The 21,558-nt window shown below is 47.7% G+C and overlaps 1 protein-coding gene across 1 annotated transcript; it reads left to right on the top strand.

The window, feature by feature from the left end:
• Positions 1–3,338: 3,338 nt before the first annotated feature.
• On the top strand, positions 3,339–18,549 carry GPR15LG (G protein-coupled receptor 15 ligand). The gene is made up of 3 exons (XM_082406808.1): positions 3,339–8,913; positions 10,629–10,718; positions 17,648–18,549. The coding sequence occupies exons 1-3, from the start codon at positions 8,637–8,639 to the stop codon at positions 17,731–17,733; spliced, it is 453 nt and encodes a 150-aa protein (XP_082262934.1). The 5' UTR covers positions 3,339–8,636; the 3' UTR covers positions 17,734–18,549.
• Positions 18,550–21,558: the final 3,009 nt, after the last annotated feature.

Below are 21,558 nucleotides of genomic sequence, written 5' to 3' on the forward strand. Positions count from 1 at the left end.
ATTATAACTATGGTCCTTACAGCTAGACGGCATTTATCTGAACCCCAGCTCTTCCACTTATTCCTTACGTGACCTTTGGCAAATTACTTAACCTCTCTGTGCCCATTTCCTCATCTGTAAAATGAGGATGATAGCAGAACCTACCTCATAGGGTTAAGGTGAAATGTGCAGGCACTTAGTAAACGCTATATAAGTTTTAGCTGCTGTTGCCGGTTTTGAAGGGTTTTTTCCTAAGAAAGATCTATGAAACTTCTGTATTTTCCCTTCTCTACCTTAGCCCCTGTACAGTGTGATCTTAGAGTGAAATCTTAACCGGTCCTGTTGTCAGTCACATTTTAGCACACAAAGTTTATATCCTTATGTTGGGATGATATACACACAACACAAAATGATACAATTTCAACAGTGGTATCAGGCAAAGGCTTATCTAGAAAAGGGGGTTTTTTTTTGTTTATTTTTTTTTTAATGACAGCATTTTATTATAGCACTTCTTCTGATTTTGCTAAGACAGTGAAGACTTCAATATAAAATGTGAATATTTATAAATTAAAATGTTATAATAGGTCTTAAATGATAACAGAAGAAAAATCACTATTTCTCTGGCTACTGTTAACATACCTCTGGGGTTCTTTTCCCTCACATCACTCACAGGGAAGAGTGGAGACCTGCAAATTGATAGGCTTTAGGCAAAAAAAAAAAAAATCCATTTCTCATTTTCTGAAACATCATCTGAAGTGTTAAAGGATAACTGAGGTATGTGGTTAAAAACAATCACACAAAATAATAAAGGCCCATTTGGTTTGCTTAGAATGGTATCTAATGAACATTCAGAGGACGTGAGTATAGCGTCTGGACCACGCTAACTGGACCCAGGGGAGACGATAATAGAAATTGCCTTCTAAAGCATAGCAACCTCATGTAAAGACAGCCGTAGCCTGTTGTGATGAGTGTCAGAAGAGAACAATGTTATGTTTACAAGATGTTCGAGGAGGAAATCTTCAAGAGTAGACATAGTTACAGCACATAAGAAAGGTAGGGCATTTTACACAGCAGAAATATGGAGAGAGAGTAGGGATATGGGGGAAGATGACAAGAACAGGTTCTCCTGAAGCCTGATTCCCTGCACACAACTGGTGTGTGTGCTGTGCCTAGAGCCCTGACCCTTGAGTATTTTCTGTGCACTTTAAAATGTTAGGATCTGGGAAGAAAAGCAGGCATGTTTTCCTTAAAATTGTTCATCTGTGTAGGATGTGTCCACATTAAAGTCCCTGAAATTGAATATATCCAAGATCTAGATCATTTGAATAGGGTAGGAGGGTCCAGATATGCTGATAATAGCTAATGTTGAACGGAAATGTTTGCATGTTGTGTGCTAAGCCCTTTGCATAATTATAACATTCCTTTGAGCTAAGCACTGCTGTCCCCATTTTGCAGAGGAGTAAACTGAAGCCCACAGGTTCAATCTTTGCACAAGGTCATATGGCTGGGAAGAGTAAAGTGGTAGAGTTGAACCTCCTAACCAGATATACTGGGAAGTTTGTGATGAATGCCATAGGGCTGAAATCCTGTTTGAGAATCAAAAGCACTATACAAATTAAATAGGCAGGTTGAGGTTTAGCTGAAAATACTCAGAACATTAGAATTTTAGTGTTTATCAAAAGGGATTGATCTCGTTGAAGGATAAATGGATGGTAATCATTTATATTTTACTTCCCCAGATCGTATTGTATAGAGTACCAGAAACTCCTTTTCTGTATTGGCCAGTCCACTTGAAGCTACAGATTAAACCATTTTTTAAGGTCGATGTAATCAGTAAGATGAAATTCTCCTTAAATGTACTCAATTTAGCTAGCACTCAAAATGGAAGCCATTTTTCAGGAGAAGATATGAAAGCTGTGATCTTGAGGACTTTGTCTTTTGTGAAACAGTTCAGGAAGGTGAAGAAAGTTCCCTCAGTATTAACACTTGAAAATAGCAAAAGGAGCATTTTGTGCCAGTAGCAAAGATGAAATCAGTGAAAAGTCTGATGGGGGAGAGAGGGTAATATGGACTGTTCTAGCGGTATCTCACAGGGCCACCACCAGTTAGCATGAGGGCAGGTCCAGCACAATCTGTTCCCTTCAGCCTCAGCATTCCATTCTGCTTTGCTCATAGCTTGTATTGCTTCCTCACCTAATGGAATATCAGCCCTCCTAACGGGCCTCCAACCTTCCACCTTCAGCTGAGAGGATGTGTTGCAGCCTCATTGGATACAGTTAGAAGCCTTGGGGGTCCCTGTGGCTACACCCAGAAATACAGGATTGATATTTTATGGCAGGACCAACTTGACATTCATTCTCACAACTGGGCAAATTCAGAAAAATTTTAAATATTTAAAACAAATGCTTTCCACTAAGCACTTTCTAAAAGCTGCCTGATCACCTGTACGTGTGGTGTCAGGTGGCCATCATTCTTCCAGGCTAGCCTTCCATGTGCTTGGAACAGATGGACTGCTCACCTATGTGCCCCAGAGTAGTTTTACTTAGCATCGCAGAGCTTGGTGAAATGAGGTTCAAATGACGATCTCCTAGGAAGGGTGTCGTGTCTTTATTAGTTCATTAGTCATGCTACCTGTTCTAAAATGCAGTATTTTTCAGACTTCATTTCTGAAATGTGTGTTCCATTTAATGATTTTTTTCCACAAAACTAAACAGCGTATCTTTAAATCAGTGGCATCTTAGAATTGAAGAAATAATGGTATTTTTCAATGATTTGTTTTCCATTTCTAATAGTTCATTGTCCTGTAAGAACTGGTACCTGATGATTCAGAGAGAATCTTCTACAACCTAGCCCCACCCAGTTACATACTTCATACAGGTTGAATGGACTGATTTCCCAGCAATGCAGAATGACTCCCAAACAGGAATGCCAGTGGAAGTTGAGAGAGAAAGATTTCGTGGTTTGGCATGATCTGGCTGTTCATAAAAGGGATTAACGAGTTGGTTCAGTTCAGTACTCCTTGAGGGAATGAACTCTTAGCACCAACTGTGGGGAGAAACCAGGGTGAATGAGACCCTTTTTGCCTGGCTGTCACAGCCTGGCTGGGAGCTTGTCAGCTAGAAGACAGCATCAGATGGGCAGAGGCAGTGGGTGGTGGCCAGGAGAGATCTCATAGTGAGGGAGGGCCGTTGGCCCTGCTGACCTTTGAGCAGGGAATGCTGGAGACAGAAACCCTTACTGTTGGTGGGGAATTTTGCGCCTGAACACAACAGCAATATTATTATTATTTTTTTTTTTTTTTTGCTGTATAGTTGATTTATAATGTGTCACTTTGTACAGCAAAGTGTACAGCACTTTTTTTATATGCTTTTCCATTATGGTTTATCACAGGGTATTGAATATAATTCCCTGTGCTCTACATTAGGACCTTGTTGTTTATCCATTCTAAATGTAATAGTTTGCATCTACCAACCCCAAATTTCCAGTCCATCCCTTTTCCTCCCCCCATAACAGCATTTATCTTTACAAGTCACTTTTTTTAAGAGATCAGGTCAAGAGATAGGCACTCTATTTGGTACCATGTCGCTAAAATATGAGAAACAGCAACAAATGACCCAAGGTAATTGTGAAGTGATTATTGAGAAACTACAAAAGCATTATCCAGACTACTCACTACAGGAGTTCAGAGAAAGGGGGCAGTTTCACTATGCTGAGTGCCCACAGGAACATAGGTGTCCTACACACACCAGCACAGAAAGGCTGGGGGCCGGAGGGGGCTCCCAGCTTTGGTGGGAAGGGGCATGTCTGGGGCAGCCTCCCCGCAAAGCATCATGGAAAGCATCCGGACCTACTTTGCAGAGAACCCAGCCTTCTCCGCCCGCAAACCAAATGTGTTTGTGACTCTACTTGTGTGCTCACAAATTATGTCACCCTTATACTGGGTGCCTCACAAAAGAAGCATGGTCACCTACCTCATTTAAGTAGAAGACGCATTTAAAAAGAAGTTGGGGAGTTCCTTAGCGGTCCCATGGTTAGGACTCCACATTTCCGCTGCAGGGGGCACGTGTTCGAACCCTGGTCAGGGTACTAAGATCCCTCATGCTGTTTGGCACGGCCAAAAAAAGAAAGAAAGAAAAAAAAAGTTGGAGAAATTATGACAAGATTTTCACTCTTGTTATTTCTGAGTGGCAGAAAAAATGGGCATTTGGAAGGGAAATGGGGAGTTCAGTATCTTTTTCAGTATATTATATCTGCCCCTAAGTAGTTTGTTAGAAAGGTTAAGTCCATATGGAGAGAAAATACATTGAACACCTTAAAAGAAGCTTTTCAGATTTTAGGAACTTAGTGGGAAAGCAGAAACTCTCTCCACCCTGTGGCCTTTGGCACCATCTCACCTCGGAGTGGAATTGAACCCAGAGCCCTCAAGGCCCTTTTAGCCCTGATGTGCTGTGTCTGCAGTGACATCAGGGTTGAAGTTTAGCCCAGGATGGCAGGACTCTGTCGGCACCTTGCGCATCCGCTTGGTGCTGGTGCTTCTAGGCGTGGGGCAAGAGTAAGGGAAGGGGACACCTCTCCTCTGGGAAGCCTGCTGCCAAACCTGCAAAGCACGCAACAGACACTGACAAACAGGATCCATCCCAACCCCACCTGCCGTTCTCCAGCTCCGAACGCTGGCAAAAGCCGGAGACCTTGGCATCCTCCTTCCTCCCCATTGCCCAAGTCAGTGGCACTTGCTTTGCTGGTCCTCTCACCCTTCTCCATCAAAATCCACACGAGTGGGTGGGTCTGCTGTCAGTCCTTTAGACCTGAATTTCAGTGTTTATGTTTTCTTTGCCCCAAATCGTGGCAAGAAAAGACAATCATCGTTCCACGTTAAAGAAGCGTCATACATCCTTGAGCACAAGTGGGAAATTGGTATTTCTTGGAGACAGGTTATTGAAAAAGGGAGGGAAAGCTATGCACCCCACTGCTGGCAACTGACTGCCTAATATAACAAAAACTTCTTTTCATAGGGCACGATGCTTTAGCATTCACTTTCATCAAAGAGATCTCTTCCTCTCCAACTTCAGCTACTGTTTTACTGAGGAGCAGAGAAACTGAGGAACAGAGAAGTTGAGCAACTTGTCCAGGGTCACACAGCTAAAGATTGCCACATGTTCTACTGAGAACCTGCATCATGTGGCTATAGAGCCTGTGCTTTTCATGAGTGTAGGGGAGCAAGGGAGACAGAAATAGAAAGCAAGCATCCTGAGTCCCCTACTCCAGGCTAAAACTGTGGGGTGGATGTGAAGGGGTGGAGGCAAAAGGCCAGGAACTCCAGAGAGAGAGCAGAAAGCCAAGGGACTATTCCCTTCAGGGACTCAGAGATGGTGGCTTCATAGGTGTTCCAGCACCAGCATGGAGTGGCCGCAGGATAGAACACAGTGCCTTCTAGTCTCCCCAGGTGGCTTTGTGGTGTGGAAGAGAAGGTCACATTGTGGCACATGCCCACGGAGGAGCCTGCAGGCCTGCTGGCAGCCACCATGGTGAGGCAGGGTAGCCCACACCAGTGGGGAGGCAGGCAAGAGTAACAGTGGGTGGATTCACAGCATCATTGAGAACCTAGGGGGCCAGCAAGGGTGAAAGAGGAGGCAACAGACCCTGGATTTACCAGCCTTGACCCCAGCAGCGGGACACCCAGGGGCAGGTGAGATCCAGTGGGTTGGAGGCTTATGAGGAAGTTCAGATTAATTGTAAAAAATAGAAGAAGCTGTCAGGTTTTGGTACAATTTGAGGGTAGTGTGTAAGCTAAACTTCAGTGTTGTGGATTCTTTGCAACTACTCATGAGCTCTAATGGTACCACTGTCAGGAAAGAACCTCTGATTTGGAGGCAAACACACCTGATTCCAGGTGAGAAGTTGCCATAACATACTTAGGTGAAGGGAAACTTCCCTTTCCCTTGTTGTAAGATGGAAATGAAATGCCTGCATCCCTGGGGTGGGAGGAGAATTAAATGAGAAGACAACTGAAGGATCACACCAGATGCTGGCCCCTCCTCTATTATAAACTGATCTGCAATTTCCTGAGCAAATAAAGGATGGAGAGTCATTTCTGATCAATCACAGGGTCCATAAAACAGCCTTGAAGAAGAGCATGGTGGCCAAGAGTGAAGGAGGGACATGGGTCAAAATGCTCTAACCATAAAGGGCTCCAGGCATTTTCCTAATTGACCTTAGAAATCACAGATTTGACTTGAAAATTTTTTTCTTCCTTGTAAATTCCCCTGTGTGTTAGGTGTGTCTCTGGAGACTTTTTTCTCAGGAAGATTGCCAAGTGTTCTAAAATCATCTTTGGAGATGACTCAAAGCCTCAAACTTGATTATTTTTGTACCCAAACTGCATGTGCTTAAAACTAACAGGTGTTCCTGTTAAAATGCTTCTCATTTTCACCTCTCTCAGCTCAACATGAGATTTCAAATATTCTAAAGAGCCAGAGGTGTTTCTTCCTTTTTTAAAGTAAGAAGTTGACAGTTACCTTTGAAATGTTAAAAAAGCAGGTGAAAATCTGTGAACAGGGATTGTCTCTGGGGAGTGGAGTTTTGGATGGAACTTATACTTAATACCCTGTGTTATTCAAATTAATGCATCATAGATTGCTTCAGTAATTTTTTAGAAGCATTTAAAAAGCAGGTGGAATTCTGACATCTGAATCTGCTCTTCCCATTAAACACATGGTCCTGGGAACACCTGCAAATCCGTGAGTTGTATGTGTGAGTGTGTAAGGAACAGACCCTTGAGATCACAAGTTCTTCCTGTTCTTAGCTGTTCAGTGCCCCCAAAAAAAGTTGTACTGAGAACCTAACATCTATTTCTGACTCTGTGGCTGAGTGGCTGAGGGTTCTGGGAAAATTACCCAAGTCCTGGCTTTGTTTGACTGTGGATCCAAACGAATCTCTCTCTTCACTAGCCTGGGAATCGCTCCTAATTTCTGCACCACTGCTAAGCAGGTAGAGTTCAGCTTGAATATCTGGCCCAATCCCTGCCCCCTCTGCCAAGTACCTCGTTCTTTTCCCCTCTGATGATGGCTTACCAAAAGGAAAAAGGAACCATGCCAATACAAAGAGGACCTGTTACAGCAGGTAACGAGTAAGTGGCAGCCAAAGGTATGCTGTTGCCCAGAGAACTCAGTGGTGACACCCTAAATGACCCCAGAAAATAGTGGTAATAATCCTTGATGTGAGTCATGGTTGTGATCTCAGGAAGCATCTTTGGGAAAGTTTGATGGGTTTAGGAACCTGTAACAAGCAATCTAAGAAAAAACAGCGTGAGGGCTGACAGATGGAGCTTCAAGACAAGCCCCATCCTCTTCCCGACCCTCCTTCCTACAATGGCCACCCCGCAAGCGTTTCCGGGGCCCCAGCTCTGGAGCTGTCCTTGGTAGACCCCTTGGGTCTTCCTGACCACACCCTCTGCCATGGCCACTGCCCGCTCACCACAGCGAACAGGATTCAGAATGCAGTCCGGAAACGGAATCAGGCCGGGGCTGGGCAGGTGACTAACATAGTATGACATTTGGTCCTTAAGCACAGTTGCCCCAACCAGTTTCTTTGTGTAGATTGGTTTTAAGGCTTTTGGGAACACATGAAAGCATACAGGCTGACTGTCAAAATATCCCCTGGCAAACAATTTGCTCACCAAGCTGTCTGAGTATGTGATCTATACTGAATCTCTAATCTCTAGCAAGAGAAGAGAGCCAATTCCGGGCAGTGGGGACTCTCTGAATTGACTGCCAGGAACTAGGTTGATTCTAAAGTGTTGAACCTGATACTATCCTCTTCCCACTTACCCTTCGAGGCTGGCAACCAGCTCTTTGGTTAGAAGGGCACACTTATGAAGGGAAAGGACAAGATGGACATAATATCACAAGGGAAGATGCAAATTCTGTGTGTCTGCATGACTGCCTCCACCAAGAGAAGCTCCCTGAGACCACCCAGGCAGTGTCTTCTGTGTCCCTGGGGCCAGGCACACAGCCTAGCCCATGGTGTGTGTCCAATGAATAAGGTGACTCCTGAGCCTCCTGCACCATCAGCCGACTTTCCCCCAGGCTTGCCGTTGTAGGATGTTCTCTTTCTCCACATCTTGGCTCAGGTTGATTCTGTACCTGACATGTCCTTTTGTTTCATCACCGTCTTAAATACCCATCAAGGTGCAGCTGCTGGTCTACCTTTTTTCCAGCCGTACAAGCATCTCCCATGTTGCCGGTGGCTCCTCCTGAACATGTCCTCGTTCAGGTTTGTGGGAAAGAGAGCGCTGTGCCCATTTCACAGACGGGAAGCAGATTCAAAGCTATTCAACGGCAAATTCAAGGACACACTGCGGTTATGTGGCCGAGCAAGGACTCAAACCCAGGTCCTCTGATTCCTAGCACTGTGTTCCCTATTTTTCATTCACTGCTCAAGACTCTTCCCTGAGGCTTTGCAAGGGGTTTTATGGGCCTCCCTGCCACATCTAAGGAATGAACAGGAAAATATGTATTTGATGGAATGAATACTGACACTAAAAGTTAATATTCAACCCTGGGAAGTGGCTCTTCCCTGCCAGGAGCTTTCTGAGGCCATTGTCGGGAGCTCCTTCCTGGGGCTGGGCATTTATAGCTTTCTGTTTTACAGTTCACGAAATGCTGTCAACTTCTCGAAAAGCTGAGTTTATTTTCCTCCTGGGAGGGGCTGACTCTACCCTTTATGAGAATTCCAAGGCTGCTGGTGCCCTGCCCACCAGGAAACACCTCTCTCTCTGCCACTCTATAAAGGTCCCCGGTGGCCCCAAGGGAGGACTTCTTCGGCACAGCGGCCTCCCCGGGACGTGCGGTTCCCACCCGGCCACCATGAGGTTTCTAGCCCTCGCCAGACTACTCTGCATCTTGCTTCTCTGCTTGTCCGTCTTCTCCGCAGAAGGTAGGACTCTCCCCGTCCCCCGCCCAGGGTGCTGGTCCCTGAACAGGGATTCCCATGTCTGGGAAGATTGGAATCAGGAAATGTTGGAGGGCAGGCCCTCACAGGCAGTCCTGGGCCCTGAAAGACGGGCTGTCACCCCTGAACCTGTACAGCACCTCTATCCACAGTGGCAGCACTGGGGGTGGCTCGGGAGTTTTAAACCCCTGCAATCTCCATCCACAGCCCCAGCTCCCCAGACACACACACACAAAAACTAAGTAAAAGCAGTGTGCTTACCACTCGGACACACAACCTGCCAGCTAGATTGCTTCGTGCACCGAAGTCCTACCTTGCTGGAAGTTCTGGAGCCTCTCTATTACACGTGCATGCAGCTTGGACCACAGTCAATCTGTGTTGAGTGAATGAATAAATTAATTAGTAGACCATCTGAGTCTGAACACCCCCAAATCTCACGCACAAGAAACACCTGTGGCAGACAGATGCGATGAGAGTACGTGGTGGGGGGCATGTTCGTGTGCATTTGGAACTGGGGGAGACGGCCCTTGCACCTCCGTGGATATGAGTATTTAGCTCTTCTGTCTTTATCAATTCAGAGAGCTGAATATTTTGAGCTTTTGCTCTTGCCTAACCCTCTAAAAACTGCCTACTTTTTTTTGTTTGTTTGTTTTAGCAATTATGGTTATTTTAACATTTATTGGAGTTTGGGGATATAGAAATAAATATGGAGGGGAAAACACCCATAGTTTCATGACTCAAGAGTGGCCATGTTCAACATTTTGTTTATTTCTTTTCGGTATGCATACAAGCATCTTTGTAACTGAAAACTCTCTGCATGTTCAAACTTGTATCTCTTTTATTTATCACTATATTATTATAGTCACCAAAAATACTTATGATTGAAATCTGGAAGCATTTATACCAGAATGTCAACAGCAGCCATTATCTGTCTGCACGGTAGGATTATAGAAAGTATTTGTTTTCTAAAGTTTCTGCAGTGAACATTGCCACATATACAACATGGAAAACAGTGATTAGAGCTCCTCATAAACACGGTCCATAGCAATGCAATTTATCAGACCTCTTCTGTTGGAAAAGTTAGAGGTTGCCAATGTTACCTTAATGACAATTCAATGAAGATGAATACCTTTCCTCATTAAGTTTCCTATCCATTTAGGAGTATCTCTAGCAGATTCCCCAAAGTGGTGTTATTTAACTAATATTTTTAGGTATAACTTGCCATCAAGTGAATGTGCTGTGATGAATTATTTTATGAATGTTTAGACATTCAAATGAGTCACAACTTTGCACTATTTTAAGTATATGGTAAAAAGCATGTGTATACCTAAAACATTTCCTAAGTTTAGGATTATTTTCTTAGATTACCAAAGGGAGAGAATTCCTGTGTCAAAGGGCATAGACACTTCTGAGTGACAGTGCTGAACTGTTACTCGGACAGGGACATGAGGAAGACATATTCTGGAGGCAGAGTACCTCCCCAAGCTGACTTTTTTATTTATGGAAAATAGATCACCTCAAGGCCCACTCTTCCCACGGGCCCTCCTGTAGCCTGGCCCATCCTGAGTTTCCTTGAATAAACATTCCTGAGCCCTCCGCCTTGGGAGTTGAAGTTCCCTCCTGTCACTCCTGCACAGACCCAGTCCCTGGCATCCCCAAGCACGCTAAGAGAGGGTCTCTGTCCCTGTGTCCACCCTCAGGAAGAAGGCATCCGAGGCATCCTGCCAAGCCCGGGAAAGGCAAGCCCTGCTGTCCCCGAGTTCCTGGTCCTGACCTGATGACCCGGAAAGGTAAGCACCATGCACCTGCTCAGGTGTAAGGAGAAGCCCTGGGGAGGCCATGGGACAGGCCGTGTATGCACCCCCTGCCCCCCGTGCCTGGGGGACATCAGGCGCTTTTGTGGAAGGGCCACAAGCAGACGTGATCTCACCCTCACTGAGCTTCCCGTCTAGTGGGGGAAACTGACCCCCCCCAAAAGTCAACAATTAATCACCTTGAACTGAATACATTCCCACAAGGGAAAGAACAGGATGCAATTAGAAAATGGGATGGGGAAGACCCTTACCCTGGGTGGGAGGCATCAAAGCAGGTGACATTTGTGCCACCTGAAGAAAGACAAGGAACTGGCACCAGGAGTGTGGAGGGGACAGGGCAGGCAGGGGAAGCAGCAGGCGAGCAGGCAGGAGATGGGCAAGAGGGAGGCCTGAAGACAGAGGCGGGGGGAGTCTGGAGGCAGTCATGGAAGCTACGAACTAAGGCAGGGCTGGCCTCGGGAGTGAGCTGGCACGTGAGGCGGGGTGACCAGAGGGGATGGGGCCCACAGGTCCAGGGAGTCCCAGAGCTGTGGGCAAGCAGCACCAGTCCAAGGCGCCAGGCTAGAGGTGCAGATCCAGGCTCCCTGCCAGGGCGAGGTCTCGAAGAACAAGGCTGCCCTCTCCTCCAAGGCCTGGAGGGGACTGGGGAGTGAGGGAGACGGGCCAGCGGAGGGCTGCAGGCACCCAGCTCCCCGGACTGGGGCACGAGGCCAGGGGCAGGCTGACACATGGGAGTTGCCTGACCCGGGGTGCAAGGTTAGGACGGCTGGACCTCTGCTGGCCTTTGGTAGGAGGGTCCTAGAGCCTGGGCCAGGCAGAGTCCCCATGGCAAAAGCCAGCCAGGCCTGACACAAACCCAGGGTTCCTGCCTGCCACCCCACCCCCCGCCCCTGCAGCCTAAGGCCCCCTCTCAGAAGTCTGAGAAGGCCCCAGCCCTGCTGGCTCCTCTGGGGCCGTGGCCCAGGGAACCTGTGATCAGAGCCGAGCTCCCACACCCCTCCCAGCTACCAAGAGTCCTGTGCACCAAGCTGGGGGCGGGCGAGGGCCTGGGTGTGAAGCAGAGGGAGGGAGGCAGGCTGCACGGCTCAGCCTCGGGCTACTTCTCTGGAGAAGCTGACAGCCCCTCCTTTGAAGCTGGCCTCACATCCCGCTGGGGCCGGGTAAAAATAACCACTTCTCACACACTGAACCCGAGTGTGAGGCCCGGCCCGGGCTGGCTGACTGCAGCTCTGCTCTCCCCGGAGGCTCCAGCCTGGAGGAGGAGGTGTGTGAGTCTTTCCCCATGGGGAGGGGCAGGGTATGCTCAGACCCTGCAGCCCCTCCCCAGGATGGGCTTGCTCAGAGGCCCTTGTCGATGAAGGTAATCAATAAACAATCAATAATAAGAATAGAAAATAGTTTGATTTGAACCAAACTGAGGACTGGCGCAGAAGCCCGCCTCCCAGATTACTCTGAGAAAACGTTGTGGAGAAGCAGGGTTTTCAGCACAGTTTTTTATCTTGTCAGAACAAAGAACATTAAACAAGTCAGGGTTGCATTTCTTCAAGGTTTCAAAAAAAAAAAAGAACAGACCAGCATGTACACAGCGACTCAGTATGACCTTGGCACCTGGGAAGGAATTCTAATCAAAGGAGTACCAGCACTGGCATCCCAGGAAGAGGGGCGTTTAATCTATATTTTAAACATGGGCATTCTTTACTTCTGATCAATGTGCCCTTTTAATATTCAAAGCAGATGTACAATGTATGTTTGATAGGCCACACACAGGCTATTTTAGTTAGCATAAAATTCAAGTTAAGGGGCTTCCCTGGTGGCGCAGTGGTTAGGAATCCGCCTGCCAATGCAGAGGACACGGGTTTGTGCCCCGAGCCGGGAAGATCCCACATGCCGCGCAGCGGCTAGGCCCGTGAGCCACAACTACTGAGCCTGCGCGTCTGGAGCCTGTGCTCCGCAACAGGAGAGGCCGCGACAGAGAGAGGCCCGCGCACCGCGATGAAGAGTGGCCCCCGCTCGCCGCAACTGGAGAAAGCCCTCGCACAGAAATGAAGACCCAACACAGCCATAAATAAATAAATAAATATATTTTAAAAAAAAATTCAAGTTAACTCATGTATAAGCCAGAATGACTTCGCTATTTCTCAATATGTGAAAAAAAATTTTTTGTTGGCCACGCTGCACAGCTTGTGGGATCCCAGTCCCCCGGTCAGGGATTGAACCCAGACCACGACAGTGAAAGCCCAGAATCCTAACCACTAGGCCACCAGGGAACTCCCTGTGAAAATTTCTTTCATCACAATAAACATAAGAGAAGTTAAGGATGCATGGTGCGTGCGCACACACGCACAGACAAGCCCACACGGTTCATAGGAAACAGCTGGGTTAACTCCTTGTGCACAGCACAAGGGCAGCTCTTTTTTCAGTCACACAAGACTTTAGAATAACCTGAGTGCATGGCTCCTGTGCTGAGTCTGGATTTCTTTTAGTGTATATGTCTTCTAAATTCCATTGCAGGAATTTGCAAACAACTTAGAACAAGAAGAGCAAAAAACATTTTTACTAGGTCCCTATCATGTGGTCTCATTTAAATCCTTGGAACTGCCCTGGGGAAGCATGGTCACCATTTTACAGATTGGGAAACTGAGGCTCAGAAAGAGTACGAGGCAGAGCCAGGAACTTGGATCTGTCTTCCTCCTTCCACTGCAACAGTCTTCTCCAGAGAGAGAAGTTTCCAGCAACACGCTTATGAAGACATGCACGTGCCCAAGGGAGACTGCATACTTTCTGGAAGGAAAGCTCCATCTGGGTTGGAATCTCAGCTCCACCACCGGCTAGCTGTGTGCCCTTGAGCAGGTACCCCAGCTCTGCTAAGCCTCAGTCTCCTCACCTGTGAAAGGGTATAATAATGGACTCTATATTTTCATAGAGTCTATTACCTCATTGTCCGTGGGGTCGTGACTATAAAGCCAGGCATTGGCCTGGCACCAGCTACTCCGTAAACTTGCCCTCCCGTGGCTGTGGAGGAAGTCTGAGCTCGCCCAGGCTTGGAGGTTCCAACCGCCGTCTTCCAGGGCTGACCCTGGGGCTCACTCAACGCTGTGGAATCAACAGCAGGGACACTGGGTGTGCCAGGCTCTGGGAATTCAGCCTCTCTATCCCAGTTCACTGACATAGGAGTGTCTGTGCATGTCTGTCGAAAGAGAAGGTAACCTGGGGCAGCCTGGAGGATGTCCCTGAGCTGACATCACCAGCTGTGACACACGCAGGACAATATCACCTACCCTCCAATCTAAGGCATCTTTCCTGAGCATGGCTTTTACCTATGTGCTCTTCTAGGACTGTGGCGGTGACAGGAAGCGGCAGGCACAGGACTCTGGGTCAATTTGACAAAACCATTGTCAAAAATCAATGTGCTGAGTGGCCAATTTGCTGAATTTACCACATTTACCAATTTACTAAAAAAGGGCTTTCTATAAAGCATTTGAAAAGTTTGTAGCAATCTATGTGGCAGCACTTTTAAAAGGAATGTTCAATTTGTTGATTCTGTTAGCACTTGAGGAGCCTCAGGTTTAGGCTGGGGTCAGACTGACAGCTGTCTAGACCCCACCAGCTGGGAAGTTCTGTGACCCTGGTGACTCTGTCAAGCTGCCCTCCATCCATGTGTTCTGAGGCTGTGAGTGAGAGGGAGCTCCTGGGGAAGGCTGGGGCGGCCTTGTGGGAGGGTCCCTCGAGTCTGAGAGTGTGCCTGCCTATCCCACAGACTTCCCGAGGCCTGAGAGCTCCATGCCGCCCTCCCTGCTTTGAAGCCCAGCAAAATGACTTGACCCATAGTGGGAGACAGGGGCTGAAAGGGACACAGAGAGATTTCTTCCCCACCATGGGTTGCCACTGTCTTCAGAAAGGAGCCCAGACTGCAGAGACAAAGGTTACCCACTGAGGACCACGAGTGTGATGACTTGAGGATTTTGGCAACTTTGGGTGGTAGCAGGGTGGACACGAGGGCTCAGTACAATGGATGCAGGAAAGGAGGAGGTGGAGAGGGTGCCCGGCCCTTACTGCCCAGTGGACCAATCAGAGGGGCTCAGATCAGCAGTCTTGTTCCTTGTGATTATACCTGTCAGCCACAGCTGCATAACAAAACACCTCCAACTTCAGTGGCCCAAAACAATAAGTAGTTATCATTTTCCATGTGTCTACAGGTCAGTTGAATGGTTCTTCTCGTCTTGGCTGGGCTCATTCATTCTTCCAAGGGTTGGATAGGCACTTCTGCTGAGCTTGGCTGGGCTCTCTCACATGTTTGGGGGTTGGTGGTCTGAAGCTAAGATGGTCTCAGTTGGGCAACTGGACTCTCTTCCACATGGTGTCTCATCCTCCAACAGGCAAACTCAGACTTGTCTACCTGGGGCTGCAGGGCTCCACCTATGTGAGTAGAAGTACCTAAGGCCTCTTCAGGCCTCAGAACTAGTCCACCTTCATCTCCACTGCATTCTCTTGGTCAAAGCAAGTCACCAGGCCAGATTCAAGGAGCAGGGAAATAGACCCCTTGTCATGATGAGAGAAGCTGCAAAGTCACGTTGCAAAGGGAGGGTGGAGAATTGCACCCATATTTGCAATCAGTTAACTGCAGTATTTATTGTAGGAGCCACAGGAGAGAATCTTGGGGCCTGGGGTGGGGACAGGGGGTGGAAGGGAAACAGTGATCAGGAAATCATGGTTCTCCATCAAAAATGCCGGTGGAAAACTCTCACAATATGATATTAATAGAAAGGAGTAGTTTACAGTGTATATTACTATGGTTATCACTATGGAAAGGCAAAAGCACTTTCAAATAGGAAGAAAAAGAGAAAATTACACCAATATTAGCACTTATTTATGATTAAGAGATGAAGCTATGGATGAATTATGATAATTAAATTTATTTTTCATATAGTTAGTGATTATATAGCAATTACTGTGCAGCACTTACATGTGCTAACTCATTTAACCCTCACAATAATCCTAAGAGTTAGATACTTTTGCTATCCTCATTTTTACAGATGAGGTGCCAAAGCACAGAGAGGTTTAGTAACTTGTTGAAGGTCACCCAGCTAGGGTGGGTAAGTAGGTGGCAGAGCTGGGCTTTGAATCCAAATAATCTGGCTCCAGATTCTATGTTCTTAACTATCATACCACCTTGCATATAGTAATAATCCAGAAACGAGAACAGGTAAAAGAAGAATTCCATTACCATAATTTAATAACCCTCCTCATTCATTTGTGTTTCCTTTTTTTTAATACAAACATGCTTACTTATTTTTATTTTTATTGTACCTCATTTTTTAATTTTTAAAATTAACATTGCATTGTAAGCATTTTTCTTCGTGATGCTATATAGTCTTCACAATCACAGGGTTTTATCATTGTTAAACATTTCCATCATCACGAGGTACCATTTACTAATTAACCATTTCTCTACAATAGGATATTCAAATTGTTTCCAGAATTTTTTTGTGCTATTAAAAACAAAACTATGGGGACTTCCCTGGTGGCTCAGTGGTTAAGAATCCGCTTGCCAATGCAGGGGACACGGGTTCGAGCCCTGGTCTGGGAAGATCCCACATGCTGTGGAGCAGCTAAGTCCGTGCACCACAACTACTGAGCCTGCGCTCTAGAGCCCACGAGCCACAACTACTGAGCCCTCGTGCCACAACTACTGAAGCCTACACACCTAGAGCTCGTGCTCCACAACAAGAGAAGCCACCGCAGTGAGAAGCCCGCGCACCGCAACGAAGAGTAGCCCCCACTCACTGCAACTAGAGAAAGCCTGTGCACAGCAAAGACCCAGCGCAGCCTAAATAAATAAATAAATAAATAAATAAATAACAAAACTACGGAGCTTCCCTGGTGGCGCAGTGGTTAAGAATCCGCCTGCCAATGCAGGGGACACGGGTTCAAGCCCTGGTCCAGGAAGATCCCACATGCCGCGGAGCAACTAAGCCCGTGTGCCACAACTACCGAGCCTGCGAGCCACAATTACTGAAGCCTGTGCGCCTAGAGCCCGTGCTCTGCAACAAGAGAAGCCACCGTAACAAGAAGCCCGTGCACCGCAACGAAGAGTAGCCCTCGCTCACAGCAACTAAAGAAAGCCTGCGCGCAGCAACGAAGACCCAAGGCAGCCAAAAATAAATTAATTAATTAATTAATCACTTTAATAAAAACTATGGGAACTTCCCTGGCAGTCCAGGGGTTAAGATTTGGCCTTCCAATGCAGGGGGTGCCGGTTGGATCCCCTGTCAGGGAGCTAAGAAGCCACATGCCTCCTGGCCAAAAACCAAAACATAAAACAGAAGCCATATTGTAACAAATTCAATAAAAGACTTTAAAAATGGTCCACATCAAAAAAATCTTAAAAAAAAAAAAAGACCTAGGAAGACTAGCTTAATGCATGCGGGTGTTTTTTCCTTATGGATTATGCCCCCCACAAATGGGACTGGTCTGTCAGAAGATGAGACACATATTGCCTGAGACAGGGAGGAGACAGCCTGAGGGTCCAAGGGCCTGCAAGTAGGTGTGGGTGAACCCTCCCACCATCACCATCAGAAACAGGCCTTCCAGACCCCTCAACTTTAGTGGACTCTGCTCTTGACAGAGACAGTTGAACAGATCAACTATCTTCTCTCCATCTTCTGCCTGTAAATCAGATTACTCCCTGCCGGGATAGAAATAGCCTGGGCTGGTCGTGTTTGCAATGAAAAGCCCCCTCTGGGCCTCCAGGAAGGAGGGTAAGATCTGACTCTTGCTTTAATTTTTTTAAAAAAATCTTTGTATCTAAAAATTAATCTTAACTGTATTTTCCCCTCTCCCCCGCCTTGACTCTGTCTGCCTCTCTGCCTCTTGTCTGGTTTCGTCTGCCCACTGCTCCTTCCCAGGACACCATGTGAGAAGCTGCAGACCATGCAAGTTCAAGCCAAAGCCCCGCTCTTGGGTGGTGCCTGGGGCTCTCCCACAGGTGTAGTGCTCCCCAAAACAGGCCCCATATAGCCGAGACCCTCATGCTCAGTGCCTTAGGCACCCAGAAGACTTAGGTTCCCCCAGGATGCTCCCCTCAAAGTTGGGGCTGACGACAAAGCCTCTGCCCATGAACCTGAGCCTTCTCTCTTAAAGACACAACATTTCTTGCCTGCCATGTTGCACTGTGCTCATGCTGCCTTTTAGAAAAGCCAGAACCAGAATCTTCTGAAAACCACAACATGGATTCAAAGGTCAAAGTTCTGGAATGCCTGTCTTGTTGTGTGGCCCTGGACAAGTAACTTAAACCCTCTGGGCTCATGCTGGCTTCAGAGATATAAAATCCAGCGAGACAAAACATACAAGGAAGGCATCAACGGGCTTCACTAACCCCTTTCAACCTTCATGGCAGCGAGCTGGGACGTTGGAGGGCTTCATGTCGGGCAGCAAAGGCCCTGGGAAAGTTTCAGAACTCCAGATCCTGGTCTCAATCACGCCACCAACCTTCAGAGTTATGGTGTTCCAGGTTCAGCCCACCTGGCCTCAGTCTTCACCTGGCCCCTTGAACGCTGATAGTCAAGACTCCACCGTGACCTGTGGCAGCTACAAATCTGGAGACTTCCCAGCCTGCCAGGGTGCAGGGTAACAGGAGCCCAAGAGCAGCCAACCAGCCACGCAGAGGTTCATCTGTCCTGAGATACACCTAAGCCCCACGTCCCATGGCTCCTGAAGGAACCCCTTCCTGACTTCCCGATGTGAATCTGCTGGAAAGAACGTTCAAAGAAACAAATTGTAAATAAATAAACAAAATGCATGGCACAGAGTTGCTTGAGAAAATTGGTGGTAGGGCCTGAGCCACAGCTTTCTACTAGAGGAAGCCCACACCCTGAGGTCTCTCCTGCAGGCCACACCTTCCTCACAGCACGCCCTAACCAGGAAAAGGGGGGAGTGAGGAATAGTGACAAGAGCAAGGGTCTTGGTGCAACACACCAGGACTCAAATCCCAGTCCTCCCCAGGATTTTCGTGTGACCTGGGCAAGTCAGTTCCCTTGTCTGTAAGATGGAGAGTCCAGGACCTATTCAGAGGGCTAACGTGAGGCTCCGGCAAGTAGACAGCTGTAAAATGCCCACAAGGGGCCTGGCACACAGAGGAGCTTGGTTCCGGGAAGCCCCTGCCTTCCCTGCCCCCGACCCTAGGGGAGTGTTTATGCCCAAGTGAACACAGAACTGCGGAGAGGAGGCTCAGGGGGAACAGATGGCCCAGGTCTAAGAGGCTTATCCCTCAGTAAATTCCTTCTAATCTGATTCTCCCGGCAAGGTGAGAAGGCCCTCCCCACGTCACCCCACAGGCACGTCTGAGAAGTCCAGGCCCACCAGGTGTGAGGCTGATAGGCAGAGCTTCCCTGGCCCTGGGCAATGGGGACAACGGTCCTAGGGCAAGCTCAAAGTCCCTACCTTGTTCTAGGACAGACCTTTGCCTTCCTTCCAGAAACTTCATTTGCGAGCTCATTCACTCACTCAGTCACCCATTCCTGGGGTAGGTAATGGTCAGACTGTGCTAGTTCTGAGGCTCAGAGGTGAGCAAATACGGTCCTTGAGGGCTGAGAAATCATCACTTCTCCACACACTTGTGAGGCAAGAACAGAGGACCAGGCATAGGAGTGGATGTGAAAAGAGGAGAGCTGACGCTTGCACTGAGTTATGGGAGAGTTCCAGCGGGAGAATGGGGGTGTGCGTGTGTGTTAGGGGGAAGCAGGGGTGAAGACTTGAGCGTTTAAGAAGAATCTAGCAACTGGACAGCAAAATCGCGGGACAAAAGGAAAGTGGAGTTTTCAGTCTGGGGCCATGAGAGCGCCCAAACGTTCTCAGATTTTAGAGCTTATCCTGAGGACAATGGATAGCCAGAGCTGGGTGTGAGCAGGAGAGAATGCAGGTAGGAAGGACCATCAGGAGGAGATGGAAGGAGCTGGAACAAAGGCAGAACAGCAGGGAAGGGACAGAGGGGAGGGATTCCAGGGGCTTCTGAACAGCAGGGGAGCAGCCTTGAGGCTCGGTAACTGTATGCACTGGGGGCCAAGTCCACGGTGAACATTCCTGCGCTGTGTGGGACTCTCAGCAGGAACTCTCTTGCAAGGTGAACCCCTCGCCGCCCAGCAGTGGGGGAGCTGGCCATTCCAGATCCTCATCCCTCACCCATCTCCTCTCCGCTCCACCCCCCCACCCCACCCTACCCAAGAGAAGGTAAAGAAAACACTCACACGAAACTAAACACGTGCACTCAAGAGTCAACAGGAGGAGCAATTCGAAGGCCATGTGTCCGGCCACCGAACCCTCCTTGTCCTCAGGAAAGCACAACCGCAGAAGCCTCGGCATCTTTGAGGGCGCACTAGGGTAGTCATTAAAGGTACACAAATAAAAGGAAGACACAACCTGGCCCTTGGGAGGACGCTGTCTCTGAGGGGCCGGAATGCAGTCCCCGCAGCTCTGAGCCACTGGCCTGGGGGAGGTGAGGGCCAGAGAGAGACCAGCCTTGGGCCAGAGGGACAGTGACCCAAAGGGGCTTCCAGGGACACCAGCCCTCAGAGCAGCCCAGGCCAAAGGTGGGAGGCACAGAAAGGAGCTGAGGACCCTGCACCTGCCCGCCCACCCTGCCCCATCTGTCCTTCCTCTGAGGAGCGAGGGAAAGACTGAGACCAATTCCCAAGCAAACAGAGGTGCCCATGCAGAGCCGGACGCTGTCCAAATGCCAAACACTCTCCTTCCCACGCTCACCTGTGGGATGCCCTCTCCAGAACTTGTGACACGGGCTTTTAAACTTGATGGAAGAACTTAACCCTCAAAGGGTATTGTGTTGACAGGGAAAGTCTTACGAATAAGGCTATTCAAGGCTCACAGGGACCCTAAGAGTATACAAAGAAAATCCAGACATCTGGAAGTGACTTTATGTTATAAAACTGGAATTCTTCTGTTGCCTTAATTGACTCCTTGAAGAATCTAAACACACTGGCAGGTTACAGTAGTGTCACTAGAGAAGGTGTGCAGTCTCCATGGTAACTGAAGGGGCCCACACTCCCTGACTTGGTGGGACCCCTAGTGCAGTTGACAGAGCACAGCCTTCCCAGACAGACTTGGGTTCAGGTGATGGCTGACTGTATGACATCAGGGAGGTCAGATGACCTCTCAGAGTCTCAGGTTCCCCATCTGGAAAATGAGGCCAAGACTGCCTGTCACAGAGGGCTGTTAGGGAGAGGAAATGAGAAATGTCTGGCTCTGAAATAGAAGCCGAACTGTCATCCCAGATCTGTTTCCACCAAACTAAACGGATCCAGAACTCTCCCCCTCTCCACCCCCGTTCAAGACTAGGTCCTCAGGTACAGAGTGAAGTAAGTCAGAAAGAGAAAAACAAATATCGCATATTAATGCATATATGTGGAACCTAGAAAAATGGTACAGATGAACCGGTTTGCATGGCAGAAATAGAGACACAGATGTAGAGAACAAACGTACGGACACCAAGGGGGTAAAGTGGCAGGTGGGGATGGTGGTGGTGTGATGAATTGGGAGATTGGGATTGACATATATACACTAATATGTATAAAATAGATAACTAATAAGAACCTGCTGTATAAAAAATAAATAAAATAACATTCAAAAATTCAAAAAAAAATTACATGAATGAGCTCTTTAACATTCGGTAATTCTACACTGTCTTTTATAACTTATATTTATGTTCCACTTCCCCATAAAATGTTATCCAAATGTAATACTTTTTGTGTTTGAAAAACATTTTATTGATCACATCTTTGCAATAAAATTATGTATGTATTAAAGT

The sequence above is a fragment of the Balaenoptera borealis genome (genome assembly GCF_965194805.1).
Source record: "Balaenoptera borealis genome assembly, chromosome: 10".
In the NCBI taxonomy this organism is placed as follows: domain Eukaryota; kingdom Metazoa; phylum Chordata; class Mammalia; order Artiodactyla; family Balaenopteridae; genus Balaenoptera; species Balaenoptera borealis.